General features: G+C 40.8%; 1 protein-coding gene across 2 annotated transcripts in view; it reads right to left on the bottom strand.

Moving 5' to 3' along the window:
* The window catches only part of LOC306819957 (glutamate receptor ionotropic, kainate 2-like), a 68,304-nt gene that overhangs the window by 16,123 nt on the left and 24,553 nt on the right, over nt 1-27,628 (bottom strand). For both annotated transcript variants that reach the window (XM_079337583.1, XM_079337584.1), the window contains exons 5-11: nt 25,488-25,541; nt 23,074-23,247; nt 5,437-5,580; nt 4,525-4,632; nt 4,308-4,421; nt 3,998-4,204; nt 3,048-3,271 (exon numbers count right to left, since the gene is read on the bottom strand). In XM_079337583.1, the coding sequence (XP_079193709.1) occupies nt 3,048-3,271; nt 3,998-4,204; nt 4,308-4,421; nt 4,525-4,632; nt 5,437-5,580; nt 23,074-23,247; nt 25,488-25,541 (1,025 nt within the window). The remainder of the gene's footprint in view (nt 1-3,047; nt 3,272-3,997; nt 4,205-4,307; nt 4,422-4,524; nt 4,633-5,436; nt 5,581-23,073; nt 23,248-25,487; nt 25,542-27,628) is intronic.

The following is a 27,628-nucleotide window of genomic DNA, read 5'->3' as shown; positions in this document are numbered from 1 at the left end:
AACGCCATTTTACAACCCCAAACCAAATGTTACAGAAAGGCATTTTGAGCGTCGTAGATCTCCGTACAGATGTGATTTAATCCGTCTTTGCCGCGCAATTAACAAGTCTCTATTTCACGAGCACGCTGCAACATTTTGCCTTATTGCTCTTCCTTTACAGCAATATTCCACCCTCTGAGAATCATCCGACCTGCCTGGAAATGGTTGTGATGACACACTATAATTCTTCCTGTCAACTCCATCAGGACGCCTGATTTGCTGGAATGACAATGAGCTGGGTCTCCTTGAAACCACAACAGGCAACTGAAACGGCACAACGGCCTTGTGGAGGAGCTGTATGCCGAATGAATTCCGTCATGTGTTTGTGCACTCGTGTGTGTGTGCGGTTTTAATGCCTGTGTGTATGAAGCCTCTGGCGCAGGGAGGTCTGCGCATGTGCCTCTATAGCTGTGTGGGTGTGCATTAGTCTGCAGTAGCTCCTTTTGTATTTGCATTGGCTCAATCAAATATTTTCTCTGATGTTTTATTTATGTTGTCGGGATAATGTCGAGCCTCAGCCTGAGGCAGTATGTGGGTGTCATTGGATATGTGCCGTAGGTGAGGTCGTGTAAATCTGTGTAAAATCTATACGACGCACTCTTGATTGGATTGTGTTTGTCCCTCCGAGCGTCTACATGTTTCTTCTGTAGATGAGGATCCTCTGTGCGACCTTTGGCTGCAGCCGGCCTGTATTCCTGCGGGTCGTGTTCTGCACACCGATTACCAGGAAAACAAAAAAAAAAAAGAGGATGTGCAACACGTGGACGTAAGGTCACCTCCTCATGCCGAGCTTGAGGGACATGTCGAACTGCACGTTGAATTCTAAAACGATCCTTTTCTGTCCTTCTGTCCTTCACCAGCCACAAAAACGCGACACGCTCCCTCCATTAACTGTCTGTTGGCTTCAATTACTCAGGCCAACATAGTAGATCTGCTGCCTTTCTTCTCTGTTTCTGGAGATTGCTAAAATCTTGGATGTCCAGAACTTGCAGCTGCCTGTAATTAGATGTAAACACAATATAATGCAATTCAAACAATTTTAATCAATTTTCTATTTTAATTACAGGAGAGCATTGTCCGCATTGGAAAACAGTGTGCGATCTGTGAGAATTTTTTTTTTTTTTTTTTTTTTTTTTAATATAGTGAGGAATCAATGCTACCACATCCAGAGCTGGAAAAAAAAAAGAAAAAAAAAGAAAATGTATTTTTCTGGAGCTTGAAATGAGATGAGGAAAAAAAGGAAGTGCGTCTGTGGGATGTTCTTCAAAGACATGAATCCCCATTGAGATTAAGGTGTTTAGTGTTTTATTGTGCAAAACTGGGAGTTCATAAGCGCACTCCTCTCACTCTATTTGCAGGGGGATTAAAAGGAAATAATATACTCTCCATGTAGTGGATTGTCCACTGAATCAGTTGCCGTGAAATCAATACCACAATTATGAGAGAACCGGCTCAGCCAAGTGTGGAAAACACTGGACTTTAGGTTTTAAACTTTTGAGTATTTTGGATCATGAGCACTATTTATTGCCACGGTGTGCAAGACGAAGGGTTCAATGCATGCACTCAGACAAGAGCATTGTAATTTAATAAAAGCACTGAGGTCATTTCATTACAACAAAAGGAATAGCCAGATAATGCATGCTAATCACTTACCCCAACCAACCATGGAAAGAAAAAGGGGTAACATTTGCATATTCTGGACTTACTTAGGTGACAGTTGCTGCTTTTTCTCGGCTGTGATCATTTTGCCGGTAACATTTGATGAGCTGTGCATTAAACCCAAAACCTCTCAGGAATTGCAGAGGAAGAGGAAGAGGAGCCCTGGGGTTAACACACATCTTTCTGCATTGGTCATGCATCGAGGGGCTTTTAGAGGGGTATTTGTAAGAACTGTTCTCGTACAATGTCAGCATTGCACTTGTACATTTCTTACAGCTGATTAAAGGATATACGGGGTTGTTGGTTTTACAGTTGCTGATGCTTGTGCAAAAATGCCAGAAATAATGTGGTGAATCAACTGTTTTTTTACAGCACTATTTTTTACTTGATACCAGTGTTTGTCCTTATTTTAGCTCGCCTAATCTGAAGTAGAGGAGGATACAATCAAAGGAACAATATTTTTTTTGAGTTTTTTGAGGTGCCAGTAGCTCAGTCTGTAGGGACTTGGGTTTAGAACCGGAGGGTCCCCAGTTCAAGTCACGGACCAAGTCCGGGAATTAGTTTGGTAGCTGGAGGGTTGCTAGTCCACATTCTGCCGAGGTTCCCTTCAGCAAGGCACCAAACTGCTCTGAAGTTCTGGCTGTGGGCAGCCCTCTCACTCTGAGGCCTCTTCATTAATGCACGTCACCGGGATCGTGTTTGTGCACAAGTGTCTATTTTGGCCTGTGTGTGTTCATGTCCATTAAATTTCCCCTTGTGGGATGAATAAAGTTTAAATTATTATGACTTTTTTTTTTTTTTCATTCTTTTCAACAAAGCTGCTTTATAAAAGCAAAATAATGAGGTTTAGATTCTGGATTGATTTACAAAGCATTCATTTAAGGGCTTGCAGGCAGCTCTGAAATCCGAGCGTGGTTGTTTTGCTATTTAATTGTAAACTAAATCTTTTCAGATCAGCAAACACGTTCAGATGTTTTTTAAGATAACTATGACGAAAATCAAGAATTCAAAAGCTCAGGTATTCTTTGGAAAAAGATTAACCGTAGTGTTATAGATTAAAAAACAAGCAAAACATTGGTTCAAGTTGAATGTGTTTATCTTATCTTATCTTTTGTTTTAAGATGTATCTACACCACTGAAAACGTCTTAGGATAAAGAAGAACTGAATGCCTCTTTCAGGAGTGCTTTCAACCCGCTTCACAGCTTGATCATTTTCTCTGAATGAATCAGCCCTGGGGGGAGAAACTGCTGCATTTCGGTGAAAGCTGGCAAAGAGGAAAGGCAGGAAGGTAGGAAGGAAGGAGTGAAGTGAGGAATAAGGGAGGGCAATGGGAGGTTTGACATGTTACCTGGCTATGACAAACAGCACACAACTGACACCCAAGCAAGCCAGCAGAATATACATCCAGATATCGGGCGAGAGGGGGTTGAGGAAGGAGAAGACCCCGGGGTTGGTGCCGTTGGGCTTGCGGTACAGGATACTTATCCCGAGCGTCATGAATGGTTTGGAGAAGTCGATGACCTTCTCTCTGACGTAGGTGATAGCCAGAGGAGCTACCGCCAGGTCTGCTTTCTGTAATGACATAATGGATGTGGAGAGGGGCAGGTGTTTCAGACCAGCAATAAAAAGACAAGCAATTCAATTAACATCTGATTTTGGCGGACAGGCAGTTTTGCTGGATGTGTGTGCAGAAAAGAGGAGCTGTGACGGAGGAGAGATTAGAGCAGAGGGCACATTTGTTCAGCGAGCGTCGCAGACAGCAGTCTGAGTGTTTTTTTTTTCTGGAAATGACACGTTAAATGTCTGAACCTTCATCCTTCACTACATGTAGCGTCAAAGGTGACAACAATTTCTATGACTAGATTAACGCCTGTGACAACATGTCCCACCTGAAAGAGAGATTAGACGTTTTTAATACCCAACACGAAGAAGTATGTTTGTTGTCAGTCCGTTTTTTCCGGCTCTTTTCAATTCTGATCTGTTTTTTAAAAAATATTTTATTCTGCTTCGAACGAGAACTTACGAGATGTGGTGAAACGAAGACACGTACTGTAATTTGAGTGTCAACATCTCTGTCTTCTCAACTTAATACAGCAAACGTTTGAGTTTTAAACAACGTCTTGTCATTAAAAAAAGCCTCCATAACTGTGCAATACAACATCTCCGTTTGGCCACAAGGGTCAGTTGAACAATACTGCACCTTGGAGAATGTTTGCTTCACTGCTTTTACAGACGTATGACACCTCGTGTTTTTTTCTGCATCCCACCATAAGCAGTCCTGGTGATGGGTATACTCACATGATCCATGAGTTCCCGCACCATGCCGTTCCATTGACCCGTGCTCTCGTCCAGGGCTCCGTATCTCCCGTCCTCCACCAGTCGCACCTCATAACGAAAACCTAAGATGCCTGAGAGCTCCCTCAGCAAGTCGATACAGTAACCCTCAAAGCGGTCGTTCCCAAACAAGGGCTTGTCCGACTTTTTGAACATCACATATGGCTCCTCCTGTACGGAAAGAGGAGTAACAGTTGTTTAAGTTAAGTGTCTGATTTGTTGTAAGCATTTTCTGTTTGTATGTGTTGACTGTTTAGTCAGTTAATATGGCTACCAGTATGGTGGACACACGCAGCGATTTGTTAGCCAGTGAGTCTGTGATGTTGGATGTCTTGCTTTTGTGAGTGTCCGACATATTCAGGCCGCTGGGAGGATCCCACGTTCCAATCTGTTGAAACATTTTAGTGTCAATCACCCTTTTATCTACGCATCCACACAAGCACTTCCTTATTCTTGAAGACTCAAACTTAAAGAGGTAATTAAAGACGCACCTTTTCCAACCCCTCTTCTTTCAGACTGATGACGTCGAGGTCAAAATCTGTCCTCAGTCCGTTGGTCTTATTGAAGAGAACGCGTCCAGTCAAACCATCCCAGTGCGCCTGCAGACAGAAGCACATAGCATAAGAAACTGATGCCACTCCTCCACTCCTGATTTTGTCAGTCCATTAACCTTAAGGTATTGTCTTTCTCAAAAAATACCAAGCCCTCAGCTAACCATAAAACTTTTTCGCTCCCAATTACGAATTCCGCCCGGCTCCCCCCTTGCTGTCTATCTTGACAACATAACAAGAAACAATAAAGCAGCGGGGAGAGAAGCAGGTTTGACAGGTAAGAGTTCATTATGCATGTGCTTCATTGTGCTTGAAGTTTCACTTCAAAGCTGCTGGAGGAACAGACGGGCACGGAGAGTGATAGCGGACGCAGGTGGGGGGGAGAGCGCCAACTACTACAATGGGCTCATTCTGAAAATTACCTGCAATGATACCATCCACAGAATGAAAGACCTTTGTAGAACAAAGCAAACAGCTGACCCTGACGAAGACGCACGGAGGCTTTGATATCCACATGGGTGGAGATATGCATGCAGGAACAGTGGGAGAAAGGAAATGAAACATCGCAAAAAACATGTATTTACTTTGAATATTACAGTGATTACTTTGTCGTGGTGGTTCTCGAGTGTTCGGTGTTAAAAAAAAAAAAAAAATACACATTTGAACACATGTTAAGATTAGTATCAAAACGAAGATCACAGCACAAAAGAGATGCGACCAGATTAACAGAGAGCAGCACAGTGGTTCACTCCCAATCTGTGATCGATTCAAACTCAATCTACACTGTTCAGCAGATTCCGAAGCTCAAAGGTCACCGCCTTGCCCACATTGATAACATCGATGGCCTTGTACCTCTTTGATGAGGTTGATGAAACGTCCCCCGAAGCGCCACGGCTTGTGTCGGTTACACTGCAGGGAGCTGACGGTGATCTGCTGTGACTGCTGCACTGCCACCGCCACCACGTGCACGGCGTCGTACATCAGCGCTGCGTCCGTCTGCAAACACGGAAAAAGGGGTAATATTGTGAGACATTTTTACAACACCTGCCAATACTTAATGTCCACATGAGCGGTGTTTCAACGGCCCATTTGTTCACCTGCAGAGGAGGGTAAAGAAAGTGCGAGTAGTCTTGGGTGACTAGCTTCAGTCGGGGGACATAAATTAGGAGGAACTCCAGGCGGTAAACGCCCCGCACAAATGGCACAGTGTCTCAGCCTGTTAGTAAAAATACCCCAAGCAGTGTCTGAGGGAATGAGAAAGCTCCGTCAGGGAGAGTCTCTCAGTGGAAGGCCGAGCCTGTCACTGGGAAGACTAATGGCTCCTGATGGGTGTGCCTGCTCACAAGAAAGCAGGATGCAAAACAGGCGCTGGTGCAGATGGGACGACTTGAACTGGGAGACTTAGCGTAACATGATAAGTGCAGCACAAAGCATAACTGGGACACATGAAGAAACTGCCTGAGCGGTAGCCGTGCATATAACCCCAGAAATAAGTCATCAAAGGGAGTAAAAGCTCAGCTGATTTTTTCTCTCTCACACTGACACACTGAGATTTATCTTCACACAACACTTCCTCTCTCTCCTCACAGTTTGCGCCTATACACATTCACCCAGGTCAACGCATAACGGCTTGGCTCGCATCCTCTTTCCATGGTGAAACACACTGTGGTGATCTTATTTGACAAGTCCTGGATGACCAACCTGCATGCCAGGGTAGTATGAAAAATGAATCTGAGAGCAGAAAGTACGTGCAGATATAAGGTCTTTGTGGATGTGCCGGCTGTCAGGGCGAATGAACTGGACTTGGGCGCTCAGCATTAGACCAATGAGCTGCTGTTCTGCTCCGTATGTCGTCTCTTTAGGCGCAGAGGAGCGTCCCTGCCATGCGTGCCGTCCATGTGAGAGAAAAAGAACAGAGCATCCTATATGTACAATGACTCAAACAGAAACTCATGTTGGCAGGTCAATTACAGAAATAATTCTTACTTCTGAAAGCTAGAAAACAGAAAAGTGAAGAGAGAAAAGAGGGGAGGGAGTTTATGTTGTGGGCAGGCTGTCAGTTTTTGCTCGTCCTCCTGTTCTTTTGGAGTCGGTGACTGCTGATGTCAAAGGCATCTGCAGATCAGAGGATGGGAGAGCCATCGCTGCTCTCTTTCATCCACACTGCGTCCCTGAGAAAGAGGACAGCCTGTGCCGTATCTGCTTCCTCAGTGCAAGCAGGGCATGAGTGTGTGTGTGTGTGTGTGTGTGTGTGTGTGTGTGTTTGTGTGTACAAGTGTTGTGGCATTCATGGCCAAAGCTGATTAGGCAAAGAGTTTAATCTATTTCTTGAATAGCAGGGAGGAGTTCTGAACAATGCCAATATCCAAACACTATTTTCTCCACTGAAGGGCGAGTTCATCACATCCAATCATGCAATTATTCTGTAACCAACTATCCAGAACGACAGGATTGAAAGGAGCCTTATTTTATTTATTTTTATTTCCACAGACATGTTCTCAAAAGCAATCCAGTCCGATTGTGTAGAAGTTCGAAGAATCACATTCAGTCTCAGCCCACTGAATATCTGCCTCAAAAGTTCATGATACATTTTGAATTCATTTATTCAACAAATTCACTTTGGAGGAGATTTCGGAGTTTCACTGTGACTCGTTGGAAATCATGCAATTCAAATGAAATCTGCCGTGCTGCCTTCCGCTGTTTTTAGTTTAATTCTAATTTCCAAGTTTGACCTTTAATCTTTCCTCTGACAACCCAACTCTTTTCCTCCCATAATCAATGAATATCCCATTCCCACTCTTCTCTCTGAAAAACTCTTTATTCATCAGGGTCAAACTGCAACACGCAGGGCATCGACCAACAAAGTGCAATAAATACATTCATCTTGAAAAGTTGCGTGGAAACAAAAAATTGACAGCTTAAGTTGAAAGTTCTGCTTGGAAGTTTATTTTTGTTTCACTTTATTCATACTTAATTATGGCTGAGTACAAAAAGCTAACAGTGCTACTTTAGCCTTAGCTGGACGCATGACTGAAAGCTGAAAAGGTACTCAAGTAGTGCTCCATATGTGGGCAGTATATCCTGGACTTTGTAATGAGTAGAGTTCTATCAGCAGCAGTGTTAAGGTTTTGTTCATCTTGAAAAACATTAGATAGATATATTCATTTACTATACGTTTTATAGTATAAACACTGTTGTGAAAGCTGCTGCGTCTGCACTCTAAGGCCAAACTACTCCCATCAGCCTCTTCGTTAGAGTGATTTATATCTATCTGCTTCTTCTTTGACTTTACAACCAATCTAGGAAATAATTCCCCCCATCTTTAACTGTAGATTGCTGCAACAAATCAAATATTGTCGAGGCTCAAATGATTTGCATGGCAGAGATCTCTTTCCTACTTGCCTTTGGATCAGAACTGTTTCTCAAAATCCCTTTGTGATGGAAACAAAAAGAGGCTGGCATCAAGTGGAAGACGGAGAGATCAAGGAAAAGGAGGGGGGGGAGGGAAAGAAAAAAACGTGAAATGATGGCTCACGGCTTTGGCAGATTGCATTCAATTTTAAAACAATCCAAAAGCGATCTTGATATTTATATCTGAGCCGAGCTCAGGTCCTGTGGGCTGTTTTAAGTGCTTTAAGTGAAACCAATCTGAATCCCCTGGGGACACTCACAGCCGGAGAGTGGAAAGGGTTTCAAACAAGAAGCCCAAAACCTTTGTTGCCATGTCTTTCTCTGTCTCTCTTTCTTGCTGAAACACCCACATTTGAAACGCACAATCCTTTTTGCCGCAATAAAAGTACTTAAAGTGGTGGGTTCTTTCTGTAAACACACCGCCAGGTTGCTTGTGCTGGTTAAAATGAACGGTAAGGGTTTTATTAGGGAGCCAAAAAGCTGGTTTGGTTACTTTCAATTTCCTTCTCCTCCAGATGACAAACAGGATCTGTCCTCTACAATAAAGGCCCATTTCCACCAAGCAGTCCGGTTTGATTCAGTACAGTTTGCTTTAGTTTGGTAGGGTAAACCTCGATCGTGCGTGCTTTCAACAGCAACTGCAGCCTTATTTGATAAGCAGAGTGTAAGCCATGTGGAGATAAGCCCGCTATTAATCTAAGTTCATCAAGAAGAATGGAACACAATAAATAAAAGGAACCATTTAGGCCTGGATCGGTTCCCTTGGCACCCCAAGAGAAGGGTACCAAAAAGTAGGACATTATGAATCCTTTATTTTGGTAGCATTCCTGAACTTTGATGGTGGAATTGCCCATTAAAGGGTACCATACTGAACCAACCCAGACTGCTTGGTGGAAACGGAACTTAAGAGGTCAACAAAACTGACACAAGGCGGGATTCGATACTTGATTGATACAAATAGCCTACTTTACCCATGTATAAATAGGTTGTTGTAACAGCATGATATGAAGTTGATCTTCATACTGCAATTCTTGCTGGAGCTTTTGTACCTCTTTGAATGAGCTACACGTTTTGTAATATATAGTTGACTATACTATCCAATCCAATCCAACTTTATTTAATTAAGCATTTAAGCACAACAACCACAGCTGACCAAAGTGCTGTACAATAAATTAACAAAAAGTTAAAAAGGCATTATACACAATAATTTAAAAGACATAAAAACATGACTCATGGTATGCTGTAAAATAAATAAAATACATAAAACATATAAAATCATCATCTTACTCGGTGTCAAAGGCCAATGTGTATGTTCTACTATACTTTGTGTAATGGTGTATGAAGGTGCCAAAGTAATATTAAATGAACATACACATTGGCCTCCTTTTATAAAGTGTGCTGGGCTTATGTCGGTTTTGTTTTGTAGGAGTCCTGATACCATTCGATACTTGATGTATTGGCCTTTTCTCCACTTTACATATTATGTTTAACCCACTTGATGTCCCAGTTAATCTCTGCCTGCCCATGTTTTATAAACAAGATATGTGACAAACGTAAAAATATAAGCACAGTTGCAGGAACTAATTAGGATGATGTGTGTAGACTACAAAAAAAAAAAAAAACGGGAACGCAATCAGACATAGTGACAAACCTCAGCGTGGAAGCTTCCCAGAGGTATGCCTCATTTGTCGTAGTTGCATGCAGTTTCCTCATTTAGAACAGGCGAACTGCAGGATCCAGTGATCTACCTGCTGTGTGTATATGTGTTTACACAAAAATACTCCTCTTTACTGCATCGGTATTCACACCAGCTCTCCACCTGTGCATAATTCCATAATTCCTCCGATAATGTTGTACCCTGTCTGTATCTCTCTTTCTCGTCTCACCTCTTCGCAATCAGTCATTCTTTTTCCAGAGTTCCTGAAAACACAAACACACACATTCTTCTACCAATCTGGCGAAGGATGTGTACTGTGGCCCCTTGTGTACAGTGTGGAGCTCCAATGTTTATACATATCATATACATCTGATTAGCCCTAATGAGATTAGCACTGACCTGTTATTCACCATGCATCACTGGGCTGCAGCTGCCAGCTACAGAGCAACAACACACACACTCACACACATATACACACACCGGCAGCATTGCCATCAGCATCAGAGTCAGAGAGTCAGCGGGGGAGAGAGAAGCTCATTGTTTTCTTGAAACTGCAGTCACTGTGCCCTCAGATCGCAGACAGACCCATGGGGTTTGATGATTTGATAGAACAAGGAGGTAATTATTCATTTCATCATTTCATGTGTTTGTGCTGCTTTACTGCACTGTAGGCCAAAGATTTTAGTCAGACCAAAAGAAAAAAAAAACCCTGCCTTTAAAAGTCTTTTGATTTTTAGTAATTAAATCTTTACTAGACAAGTAGTATTATGTGAAAGACACCCTCCATCCATCATTTAAAATTCTACTTCAATCACTATACCCAATAATTCCCCACTGACTGTTTTATCTGCCATGATGAAATCCTCGTAAAGAGCAGGGAAACCAGCAGAAAATGTCAGTTTGTTATATATAATGAATTTCATCTTTAGCTAGAAATACCTCGCTTATAATACTCTGCACCAGGATGACTCAGATCCCTTTGGATTTTTACTTGCAGTTTTCATTTCTCACTGTGATGCAATAATTAAACGTGAAGCCAGTTGGAGCCCACTTGTTGTAACGAGTGGCTAACAAACTGCTCTCCTTATTAAATGACTTATGATGAATATTTGAGAAATACAGTTGTGCATTTATTGACTTTCTTGATAAGGGTTTAGTATGAGGATTGACGAACGTCCCCATAACTGCTGGACCCTGTTACAGGTTAGCTTAGTCTCACAAGGCCACTTGAAACAGCTAGCATGACTCTGCCCTATGGTAGCAACAACAAAAAAAACAACCTCATAATGTGACATGACAAGGCAGTTTTACTACAATCATGTTAGGCAAATATATGCTTGGTCTCTTTACTATTTAAACACACAATGTGTTTAAATAGTTTATAATAGTAATTGAGATATGTATCAGTGAGCTTCACGGAGTGTAAGGCAGCAATTTGTTATCCTATTTTGACAGCATCAGGCTAGTTAAAAATGGAAAAGTTACACACGTTTGAGACAATCTTCCTATTTAGCTTGAAGTAAGAACCCCAAAATGCTTTTTCCAAATAGACCCTTTTAGTATTAGTAAACAGTGTGAGGTTATATAGTGGGTTTAACTGGAGGCAAAACAAGACAGGTTAGCTAATGCTAGACAGGAAATAGCAAGTGGTTTTTGGCTTGCTCTCGACATTGGGAAAAGAAAATATTCATGCCCTGTCGTTGCGCCTTGTTTCTTTAGTTTTTTATTGTTGTATTGTTCCTGTTGTTTGCTTTTTTTTTTCTTCCTATCTGAGTCTATTTTGTCAGACTGTTACAATTATTGTGTTTGTTTTTTTACCCCTAAAAACAAGTAGGCTACTAAATGATTATGTCACCAATATATCTTTGTCTACTTGATATTATGAAAAAGTCATAAAATGTTAAACGGCATTATGACTTAGGCAATGAAAGGGTCTTTACTGAACTATTTATTTGAATTTACATTTCAGTGCCTCAAATTAGTCTCATTGACGATAAGTACTATTTCAGTTAAATTGTAACGTATGTATTTATTTCTGGCACCGGTGGGTAACATGAGACTCTGGTTGGATGAAACTGACTCAGTGCACTGAAAATTGTGCAAACTTTGCCTTCTGATACGAAAATGAAAAGCAAGAGAAAACAGTGAAATATGACATGTGATTTATGGGGCATATTATGCCTGTTTCAGGCCTGCTGGCTGATAAGGGAGAGAGCAGGCAGTGTCAGAGGATTCTGGTGGGAAAAAAACCCTCGGGTGACTGCGGCTCAGCCTGGTGCAATCTTTCTCACTGTCCCAAACTTTTCCACTCTGTCTCCCTGCATCCCTTTTCTTTCTGCCCGCCTTATTCTGCCCCAGTCCACTTCTATCTCTCCCTCTTTTTCATGACTTTTGTCTTCCTCTCAGTGTCTCCCCTCCGCCTGCTCCACTTGCTCTCCACAGTATTTCACTGAGCTTTGCGTGGATGTTTCTAAGTGTGGGTATACTGGGGCTTTGCCAGCGCTGCCATTTTTCCGCTTTTTTCTTTTGTGCGTCGGAGGTTTAATCCCTTTCTCACATTGCGTTTCCACATGCAGAGGCAGCTCAGCAGCTTGGTTTTTTTTTTTTAAATGAGGTTTTTGTCACAGGGAAGTGAGACTGGCTTCTTCCAGCGAGGACCCCTGGGTAACAGATTCATTGATTGTACTGGGTTTATGTGAAAGCGCCTTCATGGTTTTATTGTAGATTTAAGTAGATTTTAAAGGGGGGATAAAGGACTACACTGCAGAGTTTTGGGTTTGAAAGAAAAGGGTCCAGGGGGAGCAGTGAGAGGGTGAGCACAACTCTGTTTGATGAATGTCTTTAAACAGTTATTCAGTATTATTGTAGTGTTGTTAAAGTACTCTCATCAAATAGTTAGAATAGCTTGAATGTTAGCCTCACTGTGAACTTACATTAAAAATATTATCAAGGTCAAAGTGATATTTTCTCTCAAGAATACAATATCATTTATTAGCATAACCATCATAGCCTTGTAGTGTTTTTGTGTGTGCGTGCTTGTTTTACCCAAGAAGGCCAATAGACTAGGTTTGAACTTTGGGGTAAAGAGTCTGAATGGGAAAGAGAGTGAGCGACCTTAGCAAAGGTTAATAACACAATGAATAGTTACATTACCTAATGTGAGACTAACATAACACGACTTAGCATCCACACCTTTCTGTGCCTGTGTTTAGAAACATCAAAGCTAATAGCAGCATGCTTATATTCTCTCATTAACAATACTAACCGGCTGATGTTGAGCATTCAAGGCTGCTTTGCCATCTCAGTTTAGAATGCTAATATTGAATAATTAGTATGACACTTAAAGAGCAGCCAAGGCTCCTGGGAAAGTCAGTAGTTAAGGCTAGAGCCAGTAAGATAGTTGTGTGTTCCACATAATCACTTGATCAGCAGGATGGCACAAACGACGGTTCACAGTTCTTATGAAACATGGAAGATAAGACGAGGGGTAGTGTGCTAATTCAAATCTCTGCTGGATAGTTAAGCATTATCAAAATGATCAATGCGTAAAACAAATGTAATGCCAATCCTTTCAATTTGGCCCAGGAACAGATGTCAACCCAACAGTATCACTAGTGGAAAAGGATGCACACTATCTAATAGTTGATAATTAACTTTGTTCAGACCAAAGCGGCGAACCAACTGACAGGACCCACGCTGCCATCTCTACAAATAGCATAAAGCTTTGCTGAAGATATCACAGATTGTTGTTGTAACAATGTGCGTGTGATGAACATCACGTATGATCTCCTATGTACCGAACTATTTTAAGTTGTGAATGCTCTGAGCTGAGCAGTGGTGTCCCAGCAGACCCTTCAGACAGCAGCATGTTGTTGGCACCATTGTCCTCTTCAGTGTCCACACTAATTAGAACCACGCTGCCTAACCTACATCTGATTAAGTGGCTGTTTAACATGATGGCCTTTTCTCATATTTAATCAACCCCCCAGCCAGGTTTGGCAAAAACGCAGGTATGGTTTCCACTTAGCAGTTTCTTTCCTCCCCTTTGATCATCAGCTACACTCTGAAGTGTGATAAAATCGTGAATAACTTTAAAGTGACAACCAAACGTTAGAGCTGGACTTAGAAGGAGTGTAAAAGAGGAGGGGGAAGTTTTTTGGAGTTCTAAACAGTCCTGCACATTTCGCTACCATCTGGTGAGCACTGTGGCCAGAGAGAGAGAAAGAGAGAGAGACAGAGAGTTAGACAGAGAGAGAGAGAGCCAGAGAGAGAGAGAGCGAGACAGAGAGAGAGAGAGACAGAGAGACAGAGAGTTAGACAGAGAGAGAGAGAGAGAGAGAGAGACACAGAGAGAGAGAGAGAGAGAGAGAGAGAGAGTTAGACAGAGAGAGAGAGAGAGAGAGAGAGAGAGAGAGAGAGAGTTAGACAGAGAGAGAGAAAGAGAGAGAGAGAGAGAGAGCCAGAGAGAGAGAGAGCGAGCGAGACAGAGAGAGAGAGAGAGACAGAGAGACAGAGAGTTAGACAGAGAGAGAGAGAGAGAGAGACAGAGAGAGAGAGAGAGACACAGAGAGAGAGAGAGAGAGAGAGAGAGAGTTAGACAGAGAGAGAGAGAGAGAGAGAGACAGAGAGAGAAAGAGAGAGAAAGAGAGAGGATACAGGCAGCATGGCGGCAGCCCACACTTGATTCATTGCCTAAACAACACAGGCTGTGTTAATTACATCTGGGTTGCTGCTAAACAGTGGGCATTTCACAGGGGTCACTGCTGGGGAGGACGATACTATCAATTTCAAAATGGGTAAAGCAACCCATGTCTTTTTTTTGTACACTGTTATTCCAGGAGAGCATGCAATGACACATTAATCATGGCAAACAATGCAATAATTAGGCATCAGCTATACTTTAAATACAGAGCTTACAAGAGACAAACCTTATAGAGCTCTACTGTTGTGCTTTTTAACACATTTGTCTGCATGTCTAAATGCATGTTTCAGTAGGAGGACTTTTTCAATGAGTAAGATTAGCAAATAATATGTATATGTATATATATATATATATATACATACATATATACCGTAAATTCCGTACTATTGAGCGCACCTGGATATAAGCCGCACCGGCTAAAAATAAGTAAATAAATGTATTTGTACATATATAAGCCGCACTTGATTATAAGCCGCAGGTGTCCACGCTATAACAAGAGCTATTTACACAGACGTAGGCTACCGGTAACATCCGCAAATACTGTAGCGTCCGTACGGACGTTAAAGGACGACGAGAGCGTTCAAATAATAACTTAATAACCCGATCACTGTCGGCCGTGACCACGCCGTTTACAGCAGAGAACAACACATAACTTGCCGTAACAATCCAACTCTCTCCCCCAGCGTTCTCTCATACAGCCACTCCACACGTTCTCGCTGGTGCATTCACTGACTCTCCACATAATCGGAATTATGAACACATTATCAACTACTGACTTTACAACATGAACCGTTACAATACGAAGCCTAGCCGACGGTGTCTGTAACACGGCTGATGAAAAAGATGACCGTAATATATTTCACAAGAAAAAGTCCATCCATTCACTGCCTCAGAATGACTTCATTACTCACTTCCTCAGTCTCTGTTGTCGCTGTCAGTGTCATCTTAACGTGCAGCAGCTCTGTTAGCTTCTTTGACAGCCAGGTCGATCGCCTTTAACTTGAAAGCTGCATCATATGTATTTCTCCGTGTGTTTTCCATCATGAGGGTGCGTGCATGAAGCGCAAAATGACTGATATTAAGATCCGACGTGACGAAGTCAAATGTTTTTGCGGCAGAAGCTCATTGTCCCCCAAGAAAAATCCATGCATTAGCCGCACCGGAGTAGAAGCCGCAGTGCTCGAAGTGTGAGAAAAAAGTAGCGGCTTATAGTCCGGAATTTACGGTATATATATATATATATATATATATATATATATATATATATATATATATATATATATATATATATATAGTAAGTTGCCATTATAGCTTTTTATATTTAAAAGTGACTACTTAGTTAGATAATTGAGGATTTGTTCAATGCAAATGTTTTGGAGTAAAGGTAAAAAGGAACTGTAACTGTAACTTATTCATTTGGAATAGAAGGACTCATTCTGAGTAAAATACTTCATTTTCTCCACTTCTAATCGATGACTGTTTTTTGTTGTTGCATTGGTTTCAAGATATCAACATCAAAGCCCACCTCTCTGTAAGTTGCTGTATTCCTGTAGATAGGTTTACATTCAAATGAATGCGCTATACGCTCGCATTATATAATTACTGTATAGAATATGTGTGTATGTGCGGGTTGCGTGTGTAGGTGGGTTGGCCGGGCTCTTGAAGAAGGATGATAACTTACCAACACCTCTCAAGGCTAGCCAATATCCTTGAGCACAAGTGTGACACACACACACACACACACACACACGCACACGCACAAACACACACACGCACAAACACACACACACACACACACACACACACACACACACACCACACACACACACACACACACACACACGCACACGCACACACACACATCTCCTGGGGTGGACTGTATGATAGTGATCTGATGATGGTTGTAGTCCCCTGATTGCACAGGCTTTTATTGTCCTATATAACATCAGCAGGAGCCTGCTTGCAAGACTGTCGAGGAATGTTTGCTGTGCAGGGGAGTGTGCGGTTGATTCTGAATGAGGATCCTTTTTTTCTGTAGTTTGACCTTTGATACCTACTGTATATGTATTATGCTTCTTCTCCTCTATAATCACTTTTTTAAGATACCCCAAAAAAAAGTTGTCAAGAGGAAGCCAAATCAAGAAAGAAAAAAAAAAACACATTACATATTCTTCTGTTTTAGTTGCCCCCTTCCTCCTCCTCTCTCTCCTGCTGCCTGTTTTCCCTCACAAAAGGCTTCTATGGAGCGAGGGAGCATTGGTGCTAATAATGTTGATGCTGTGCCAAGCCCAGCTGGTGGTGGCCGGCACAGGGCATCGAGTGTCTGCTCTCCACAGTCGCCGTCTTTAAAAGGCTCGCTCCTCTGCCAACTGGGATCAGAGGGAGGGAGATCACACTGCTGTAATGGACTCAACCAACCTGTGAACCTGTGTGGAGCGCCGTCTGTTCGCTCTGTCTGTCCCGTTCACAAACACAACACAGGAGAATCATGCAATTTTATGTCGCTGCATAGAACGAGCAATACAATACAGTACAGGTAATAAAAAACGAAATGAATTAAAACACCATCAGAAGAGTGGTAACAGGATAACTAACCTAGTGTGACAAGAAAACAACGAGTGTTCACTCTTGTTCAAGTGCCGAGCCGACATGCACTGATCGCATCTTGACAACTGCAGCGACTCATTTCAGCTGAGAGTTTCATGAAGTGCACATTATGAAACCCTTTTAAGTCATGCATCCTCTATGTCAGTTATGCCAGTGTTCCTGAAGGCAGATATCAGGTGTAAAAGGAGCCAGACACTATATTATTTTTCAGTTTATTCTTTAAACTGAAAATGCCCCTCTGGGAAAATGAATGTTTTCTGTATCAGAATGTGTATCACGTTCAAATGTACTAAACAGATTATCAGGAGAAATCAAAGGGCCTGTTCTGGGGATAGGATTTTGAGTTTTTACGGGGCAACAGACTTTGTTTTCAAACAAGATGAATTGAACTTCCATCACAAGAAAAGTGTATCATCTTGAGATAAGGATCAACTTCTGATCTTGATGACGTGCATTGGAAAATAAAAATATTATAAGCACAGTCTGTCTCAAATTCTCAGTGTAGCTGGAGAGCAAATTGAAATTGCACCAAAATGAAAACCTGACACATTCCTCTACTATATATATATCTTTATGGGGGATTTTTTTTTAAAAAAGAAACTGATATTGACTCTTTTACTGTGAGGCATCCATGAAACGTAGGATGATTAATGGCTGTAAAAGCACCACAGTTGTATCTAGTTTACAAGAGATAAATGGCTGCACTGTTACTTCTACGTTTTTTGTGTAATGTTCCACCTCAATCCATTGTTTCTAATAAGATGCCCTACATTGTATAGAGCAATTAAATAGTGATGAGTTAAAATAGCGATAAAATATGAGTCATGCTTATGAATCTGCAGCACATTTCTGTGAGGATATGAAATATACTCTGGAGCTTATTTAAGCTGCAGGCTGAAAACCAAAGTCCGTTTGAGCAAATAAAATGAATCCCCAAATACTGACTCTAATTTCCAGAAAAAGTTTATTTGTGCAATGATTCATATCAGGCAGAATTACAATGTGTGTGGGGGTGTGTGTGTGTGTGTTTCCTCTTCTCAATTTCATATTGACTGGGGAACAAATTTGGCTCAACAGCTACTCTGAGGACTCTCATTTAGAGGAAACGTTGTGTGAACAGAGCTCGCTGGGGGAGGGATTCATGTGTCGGTATTTCTCTTCCCTTTGTTATATTACAGGCAGCCGAGTGCTACCAAACAACAATCCAGCCTTAGAGGCCAAACCTGAGCCAAGCAGTCCCCTTTGGAGGAGCCTTCAAACAAGCGCACGGTATAGAACACACACACACACACACACACACACTTGTGTATGTTAACATGTACAGTTGGAAAAACAAAAGAAATACTGAGTGAACCGGCCACCTAGCAGGTCTCTCTATCCTGTTTTCACTGTGTGGGTGGCTTCTACTCAATTCCCTGTAGTTCTTGATAATGCAGCAAGGTGTCCCAACCCCCCCCCCCCCCCACCCCCACCCCGGTCCGTCTCCCCAACAGTCTCTCCCTCTGTGTATTCCTCTGTAGCCAGCTACCTTGCTGTTTTCCCTCTGTACAGTTCCCATATAATTGAGAACCTAAAAACACTACTGGAGGAATACATCCTGTAGTAATAGATGAGCGTACACATTTTGAAGTTCAATACATATAATGATACATATAATATCAGTAGTATCCATTACCAAGAATCAGTGTTAGCCAAAGATGCTGCCCAAAATGGAGTATTGGGAAAAAATGTGTCCTAATATTTAAATCATCAATGAATGAAATACACTATATTACATTTCAACCTGGGGATAAGTTTTGAGTTCCAGCCAGCTCTGTGGTTACCGGTGCTAACAGCAAGTGTGTTTTAACACAGGTCCCAAAGTTCAGTTCAAAATGAAATGTATCGACCAGCAGGGACAGCAAACACACCTTGAGTGGCTACTCTGTCAAGAAAATAAAAGAGGACAAGCAACCAGCGTGAGTGTGCACAGAGCAGGCAAACAGACTGTGGCTGAGGGATTCATTGTGTCATTGTTGAAATATAGAAGTCCAATGAAGAAATCATGATTAAATCCCATGCATTATGAAGAATGCACGTATGCTCCAGATTTTGGCTGGAGAACTATCCAGGAGAGCAAGCACAAAAGCAAGCAGTGTTGACATCAGGGCTGCAAATAGTGGAAGCTAGAGGTGTGGGAGTAAATGGATTAGAATCACATCTGATCAATTTAGAAGATTCTGATTGATTTAAAATGTCCCAATTTTGTTTTTAAACCTATTTTCTTTCATCCTGAGCTAGTTTTCACCAGCCACATTATCTAGTATTTCTACATCAAAATAATGGTATTTTGTTTTTTAAAAGTCTGATGACTCATCCTGCATCTAGGGGCATTTACTAATTTCCAGGCAATTAAAAACGTATCTTTTTTTAATGCCATGTTTGTTGTGATAAGCTCCCTTTTCACGATCCAATCAAATTCATGTTTTCTCCTGTTTTTTTTTTTTTTTCAGTTCGTCACTACACCACATGGTTCGATATTGTGAAAGTTCCATCTCATTTGGACTTTAATGTCCGATCATTACATGACATTCTCAAATAATAAAGTGCACCGCAGAGTAAATCTAAAGGAAGCACTCCCGTGAAACAAATGAGAAATAAATCATTCACCCCAAAGAATCGAAATCCAAAATCCAATGTGAGATATTGAAATATTCACTCCCCTAGTGGCACTTGTTCAAAATACTCGCAAGGTTGATGGTTTGATTTGGTTTGTGAAATGTGTCAGGGTTACTGCGCCTGGATAGGATGTCACGTCGCACATGGCAGTTTTCATGTTGCTGATTTGGTTGCCGACATGGCATTATTTCCTGTAATGTGTTTGTGCCCCACTGGAGAAATGCAGCCTGCCATTAAGGAGGATACACAGAGGCTTTTACACATTGAAAATACACTGACAAGATGTGCTGGAAGCTTTTGGGGGTAAAAAAAAACATATTTTTCTCTTTTTAAAATCTTTAGAATAGCCTTAAGCAGAGAAATGTACTTGCACAATAAATTCACTGCGGTGTTTCTGTCTCACTTCTTGCCATTTTAATTATCTCTGTGCCATCAAGATGAGCTTTTTATCAGTGGTTTTATGACTGCACAGCTATTAAAGAGGAACAAAAAAGGAAGTTAACAGTTGTTTTGGGGAATAAACGCTGCGTTGTTGCTTTTAAATCAATGTCATGAGCAATTACTTACAGTATCCCGGGAAAGTTTGCTGTGCGAGCATGTTCTTGAGCTGATCTGAAGTTAAGCGTCCTGCTTTAGGATATTTCTTGGGCGGTGTATGAGCTTGCTGTCATTCGATCAGTTTCAAGTGTTCGTCGTGTGGCTCAGCCTGAGTAACGAGTGATTTTTAAAGAGAGATGTTCCCCCAAACAACTGCTCTCTAATGATTATTATGATCGATTACACTAATCTTTTCAGTTGGGTTTTAAACAAAGGGGATTATTCCGTCCTTCTGTTGTGGTAATTATAGCTCACTGAAATGAAGACATAAATGAAATGATGCAGATGTAGAAAATATCGGGCCCTTAAGCCTCAGAAGGGTGTTCAACTGGGAAATAGGTTTTTGTTTCACCCTCGATTAAATCCAAGTGTATACTTGGGATTCAAAAGTATTAAATTAACACAAAAAATAAATATGGTATTGTCTGTAAGCCTTAGTTATAGACAAACGGGACAAAAACACTAAGATCAGGTGTGACGATGTAAGTCATTATATATCTATGTATCTATCCATCCATCCATCTATACAGTTATTCTTGAACAAGATGTTGGCCTCTACCTCTGTTCTACTTTCTATTAATTCTCAAGAAGATAGAGGGTTCCAACAGTTTGAACTGAAATGACTCTGGGGTTACATGCACCACACTAATTAGCATCCTTACTCTTAATATGCTGCCCTCCAAATCACAGATACCTCTGACAGACAGAGTTAAGAAAAAGGAGCCGAGTGTTTTGTGGCTGCAAAAGAGGGACCTCTCATTATGCATATTTTCCCGAGACAACACTCGGCCTCACCCAAGGCACCCAGTGTCACTGTGATTATACACCGCCCTGCATTAATGCCGGCCTAGCGGCGTGAGAAAACATCACATGCACCTCTTTACTCTCCTAACGCCCTCCCCCATCCCCCCTCTTTTTCTCCACTTCCTCATTAAACCCATTCTTTTCTAATACCAGCTACCAGTACCTTCCCTCCTCCCTACATCTGAGTCAATCAATCCTTCATGAAATCACAAGGTGACACGGCCGGCCGTTGTCCTGGTAACAATTGCTACACAACTGTTGCCTGGTCACTAAGCGCAGCACAGTGAGGTTCTCGTGATGCAGAGAGTAAGAGCAGGCTTTTTGCTAGAGAGGAAATAAAAGGTTGGCGGGAGGGGTCGTGGGCGGGTGGAAGGTCAAGCACGCACACGCACACACACACACACAGACACACACCACACACACACACACACACACACTTACACTTTAATCCAATGATACCCTTCAAGGTGGCTCCTGAGCTCAGAGAACGGTGGCATAAATGTCAGGCAACTCTGCAAATTAATTAAACGCATTGGAGCTGTAGAGAAACCCAATATTATCTTAAGCCATACATTTATAATGTAGGAACAGGCTATTGTTTTAAAATAACCAGCTGCCCCATTATGCTTTTATTACACAATTAAAATGACAATGTTTTTAATACTTGTGCTGCTATTTCTCCATTCACTCATTAAAATGGATCCTCTTAGGGTGGAACCCTCTGAAGAATAAAACACATCAGAGCTGGGATTCATAAATAGAGCACTCTAATGAAGTGCTTTATCAAGCTCGCTGGAGTCTTTTGGATGCATAATTTATTCTTTAACGCTGGTTCTAGTCCAGTGAGATATGTCAATATGTAGAATGAGATCTGACAAAGTGATTCATGCAAAGTAATTAATCAATCCAGCATTCTGCACTCATTTCCGGTCGAGGAAAACAAATTAAGTGATTTAACCACTTTGCATGATGCATTTATCTTTTTGCATATAGACTTGCTATTCTTGTTGTTTGTGCATTGGAGAGCCTATGGCAAACAGATGCTGTTTGTTTGAGGGAAATAAAATGTGATCTATTATATAATTAACTGCAATGTATGAGTTAAAGTAAATGTTTCACTGTAGTGCAGTAATATATATTTGTTTAGAAAAGTAAAACATATATCCTTTAATTTCTAGAACTGTTTTTATCCTTCTTTTTTTGAAAACTAATTAAAGTCGTGGTGGATGAATGAATAGGCACCTGATTCAAAGGTTTGTCCTCAAGTCTTTGATGTAAAGTCACTTCTTTCATTGCACTTATTTCTGATACCACGTCTTCAATTTGGCAAAAAGAAAGAAAAGGCTGGCTGCAAGAAGGGGGAAAAAAAGGTGTTTGTCTGCAAGGAAGGTGTTGCGAGGGAGGTGGAGTAAATTGACTGTTTACAACAACAGACCCACAGAGAGGGACCTTGAATGTCCATGACGAGCCGCATTCCCTCTTTCACTTTCAAATCACCTCATCCCATGCGTTTTTGGAAGCCATCCTAAAAAAAACCAAGGCCATAATTTCCATCCAATTTGTTCCCTCTCTCTGCATGAACACTGACAGATTGTCATATTTTGGCCCCACTCCCAGAGGAGAGTTGAAAGAGGCAGGAGGGCAGATAAACGGCTATTACCATTCACACTGGCTCATTACTGAACATTTAGACGCCGGAGCTCCAACCCGAACGCTCTACTCAGAGGGGCGTTCAGGCTGCTCCCGTGCCCTCCCCAGGAGCCATGCACCATGGGGCTTGTGATTGACAACTGGAGCTCCTTCATTCATCCTCTCAAACTATTGTATATTTCACAGCATTGATTTCTTTTGTTCAATCTATGCTCACCTCGCTTCAGAGATCACTCTATATAAACACGAGCGCCTGCGGCATAAAACTCTGAAAGAGGCTGTTACGTTATGGCCTTCAATTGATTTGGTCATTTAGGTGAATTAAAATGAATAATAGCTATGTGCGCCAACAGCACATCATGTGTGTTACGTTAGCAACACCTAAAAGATTATCGCTGCCTACCGTCATGAATCCATCCAGCAGACCTGAGTCCGGTTTGGGCGGAGCTTGTAGTCGCTCCATTGACCATTTCTCGATGATTGACGACACCTGAGAGTTTTCTGTGTTGAGGATGCGGAACCCGGTCATGTTGACTCCACTATAGCGGTATGGTTCCATGTCAAGGGCAAAAAGATCCTGTAGACACAAAGATGAAATATTAAAAATGTGCTGCCGATAAATCAATGTATTCTTATGTGTGTGCAACTATGGTACATCTTGCATCTTTCCCATAGACTGTATAAAAGTGGAGGTATCCAACGAACAAGCTCGTACTGTCCCCTTGGGGAGCTGACGTGGGCCTTCAACATTTTCAATGAGGCCATCCTAATTCTTTTTGAGTAACACAGTTTGGAGACGGATGATGTTTTGAGCTCATTTTGTATTTGTCTATCTGTTTTATTGTTGAGTTCAGTTTTTTTTTCTGTTTCTTGTGCATTTGTTGCAGAATTTTATGTATTCTAAAGTCCCATCTATGGACGGGCGATGTAAGTCAGCTTAGCTTTAGCTTTATATAAGTGTTGTAGTGTGTGTCATCAGTTCACCGCTTCAAACTTACAGTACTTCCCTATATAAACAATGAAATTGATAAAAAAATGCGAGCTTGGTTAGCAAGTTGCGTTTCTAACTTAAATTGAATTGAGATGCTAATTTTGGCTAAAGCCTTAATCAAAGTACTAACATTTAGCAGCAGACTCATCAGTATGTCTAAGTACACCTAAATGATACAAAAGACATTTTTTGAAGTTATCATGCTTGTGAGTTCTCAATGAAACACTAGCCAGGCCCCTAAGAATGAACGCTATTTAAAAATGAACATGATACTATATAATTGGAAAATTTAAGCTAGCGCTTTAGACCATAACGTTGCAAGGAAAACGTTTGCTAATATGTAATAAATAATGTCATTTTCTTCGACTCACCAAAAAGCAGTCATCTTTTCAAGCAAAAAAAATTGAGTTACAATCTGCTGGCCATTAGAAAGAATGCAGCTCTAAATCATTTATGCACTGACTTCCTTTTTCAGACACAGAGGCTATGTCTACCTCTTATACACTGCCTATGATCTGTCCTCAATAATTAGAGTAGCCATTTGAGTGGCAGCTTTATCAGAATAAATGAGGGCAGAGGAGGGCAGCTGAAGGTGCTTCATGAGTTATTTTATTTCATGCTGAGGCAGTAGCCATGATTAAGGAAAGCCTTTCAAGGTTAAAGGAAGGCTTTTGGTAGACTGCCATCTATCATGTGGAAGTGAAAGGACAACCCAATTGTCCGCTGCATACAGCATCTCTGGCATCTCACCAGGCAGATGTCTCTGGGATGTGACAACACAGTTGACAGAGCAACAGCAGGTGATGGACGCAGAATGAGGTTGCCACGGTCAATGTTTGCCGTCCTATTCGGAAAAACAGCACGGATGGCTTAGTACCAGTACACAGAAGCTTTGGCCAGAACTGTGGCCTGCCAAACACTGGCTGATGTTAAAGCAGGCATGTTTCCATCGTTACAAGCAGCAGCATGCGGTGGAAAGAGCCCTATAATCACCGCTTTCTTTCCCATCCCAATGACATACCTGCTGTCACTCACTTCCCTTTCATCTAGCCAGGTCCTTATGTGGGTGCACAAGATATAGCTGAACGCCCTTTGCACTGGTAACTGTCTGTTTTAAGGTCAGTTTTTTCTAACCTTTTCCTGAGCCTTTCCAATTGTGCTCCAAACAAACACAGCATCTAATTTGTTTGCTATAATGGACCAAATGGGCCTCAGTCTCATTTACTCAGGGCTGTTATCTGAGCTCTTGTTCTTCTGTTCTCTGGGCTCAGCAATGATAGCATGTCATCTTTGTAGTGGCTAGATCAAAGAACTTTGGAGAACTTCAAGCACTGCTGGAGTCAGAATAAAATATATCCAACAGCTTTTGTTTCCTGCTCTCGTGGTTTTAGACAGCAAGGCGGGGTGAAAAGGTTGTTGTTGAATTCAGAAAATAAACTAAAGTTTCAGAACACCTTAAAACAAAGAGAGCATACTCATAAACAAGCAGATGACAATGTGCCAGCTTTTCAGGGACATTTATTTATAACTCTAATTCTGGTTGTAGTGCAGGTTAAAACGTCTGGCACAAAATGAAAATAATTTGATATAATTGGCTTCATGTTTCGTTTCTATTTTTCTCTGAGAAAAGAAAAAAAAATCAGACAAATGAATTTAGACGTATTTTTGCTTTGCAGGAAGGAAGAGGAGGTTAACATTTGTATTTCAGTAAGCCCAGAAATAGAAAACTGTTCGAACTACACATATTATCAAGTATATAGTGCTGTACAATAAAACAAGTAAAACAATAAAGAAATGAAAGTGTAATACTTTAAGATAAAACTCACCAAGGTCGTGAAAATATAATGGTAGTACTCGGTCATCATACCCATGGCCAGGGCCTACAGGAAGAAAAGAATAGTGAGAGCTTACAAAAAAAAATCAAGCATTAATAAGCTTATTACATAGTATCCATTTCTCTAAGCTCTTTATTTACTCTTTATCTAACCTGTGAAGCTGCTCTGGCTGTGGCCATGAGGCGGCGAAAAAAGTTTTACATTACAGGACACCAGGGGGGGTCTGAACTAACTCCACAAAGCTAAACACCTAACTTAACATCTTACAAAAGCTCAACATGACACATCTAAAGTAGCTGCCAAAAATATTTTTTAATTAGAAAATGTTCACACAACAAGTGTTGGTTGCATGGATGTGAGCTTGTTTATTTCACAGTTCCCCTTTCCCTGCGAAAGGCAAACAATTAACTCTATATCTTTTGAAAACTTATTTCTGTAAAAGCACACTAAATTATTATTTTCTAATGCAAGGAAGAGGCATTGCAATAGACTGTTGACATGCAGTATATATTTTGTTATGACTCCTAAGTATTAACATCAATAAATAATCCTCCTTGTTGCTTGTCGTAGACACACAGCTATATTAAGAAATCAAGCATGCGCTGTTCCTTTGAGAAGCCTTCAATTCAATAAGAACCCCCACTATTCTCATAAATTATGTGCCCCTGTTAAATGAATTTAACATGCCTGTGAGCAGAATTAGACTTTCTAATTAAAAAACCTTTATTGTCCGATGGAGAGTATCCATTATGAGGGTCAGAAGAAGAGATCTAATATTCTACAGAGGAATTAAAGATGCACTGAGCATAAAGTAGGTATCAAAGACATTTGCGTTAGAGCTTCAAGAGAGAAACAGCGATGCAGAGAGCATTTTATTGTTGTTTTAACACAGATACATTATGAATTAACTTTGAGTGGATGCACTAAGAAGTGAGTCTGTGTTTCTGCGAGGGGAGAAATTATGTAAATTTTGGGACTGCAGTTAATTCAGCTTTAATTCAATCCAGGAGGCTCAAAGATAAAATGACTCATCTTGCCCATAAATTTAGCAGACTGTTCTCACATTGACCTTCAAAAAAAACTTATGAAACAAATAATCATATGCATAAATTGTCTCAATTATATAAATGAACTAACAATTAGTGGAATAATAGAACCAATTATTAGAATTTGATTTGTTAGATAACAAGATATTGATTTAGAATTCCATTTTGACAATCATTAACAAGATATAGTTTTTAATTATACTTTTGTATTAATATGGAAACAGCATAGGCTACAATTCATCATAGGCAAGTGTCTGTTGATGGTTTGTACAATATCAAAATGAAACTTTCTATGCAGCCAGTTAGCTCCTCTAAAAACATTGTCAAGTTATTCTGATCAAATCAACTGGTGAGAGGCGGCTATTATTAAAAAAACACATGCAGACAAAATTATAAATTACAATCTTTGTAGATTTCAAGACTTAGCTTAGCAAGGCCGATAAAGCTACCTATAGATTGTTTACATGGCCAGGTTAGCTTGGGTCATGACTCATCATCATCAATAAGAAAACTTATTGTTACCTATTTTAACTAGCTTCCATTACTTCAAGCGATTGTAAAAACCTTAATTTAATTTTTAAAATGGTTAAAGTCTGAAATATGTATCTAACTTTGAATGCTGCTAATAACAGTATTTCTCTTTTTATGATATGGTACTTAGCTAGCTAAATAGGGGCCATGCCGTATCTCCTAAGCCATGTAAATACAAAGATATGCTAACTTCTGTGTTCATACTGTCCTCATTTTCAGCTGTAGCTAGCTAAAAGATTCTCATATATTTTGACAATTTGTTAAACTCTATTAGTTGTGAAATCACTTTGGTAAAAAGCTTTTACATTGGCCAGATGGCTAATACAGCAGCAGCATTATTGGTTTAAACATGGATTTGTAAAAATGGTACAAAGTTTAAAGTCAAATAAACAAAAAGAAAAAAAGAAACTTTTTATGAACTGTTACTAAAGTGTTGCACTTAAATCATTCATTATCTTGTCATAATTCACCAACCAGACTCTGCCTCATCATCCTGCTGCCGTCAATAGCTAAAAACAGTCTCCCTCTCCCACAGCCATTCTGTTGTTTCTGTGC

This window comes from Symphodus melops (genome assembly GCF_947650265.1).
Source record: "Symphodus melops genome assembly, chromosome: 1".
Classification (NCBI taxonomy): domain Eukaryota; kingdom Metazoa; phylum Chordata; class Actinopteri; order Labriformes; family Labridae; genus Symphodus; species Symphodus melops.
This window is presented reverse-complemented; position numbering and strand designations above follow the sequence as displayed.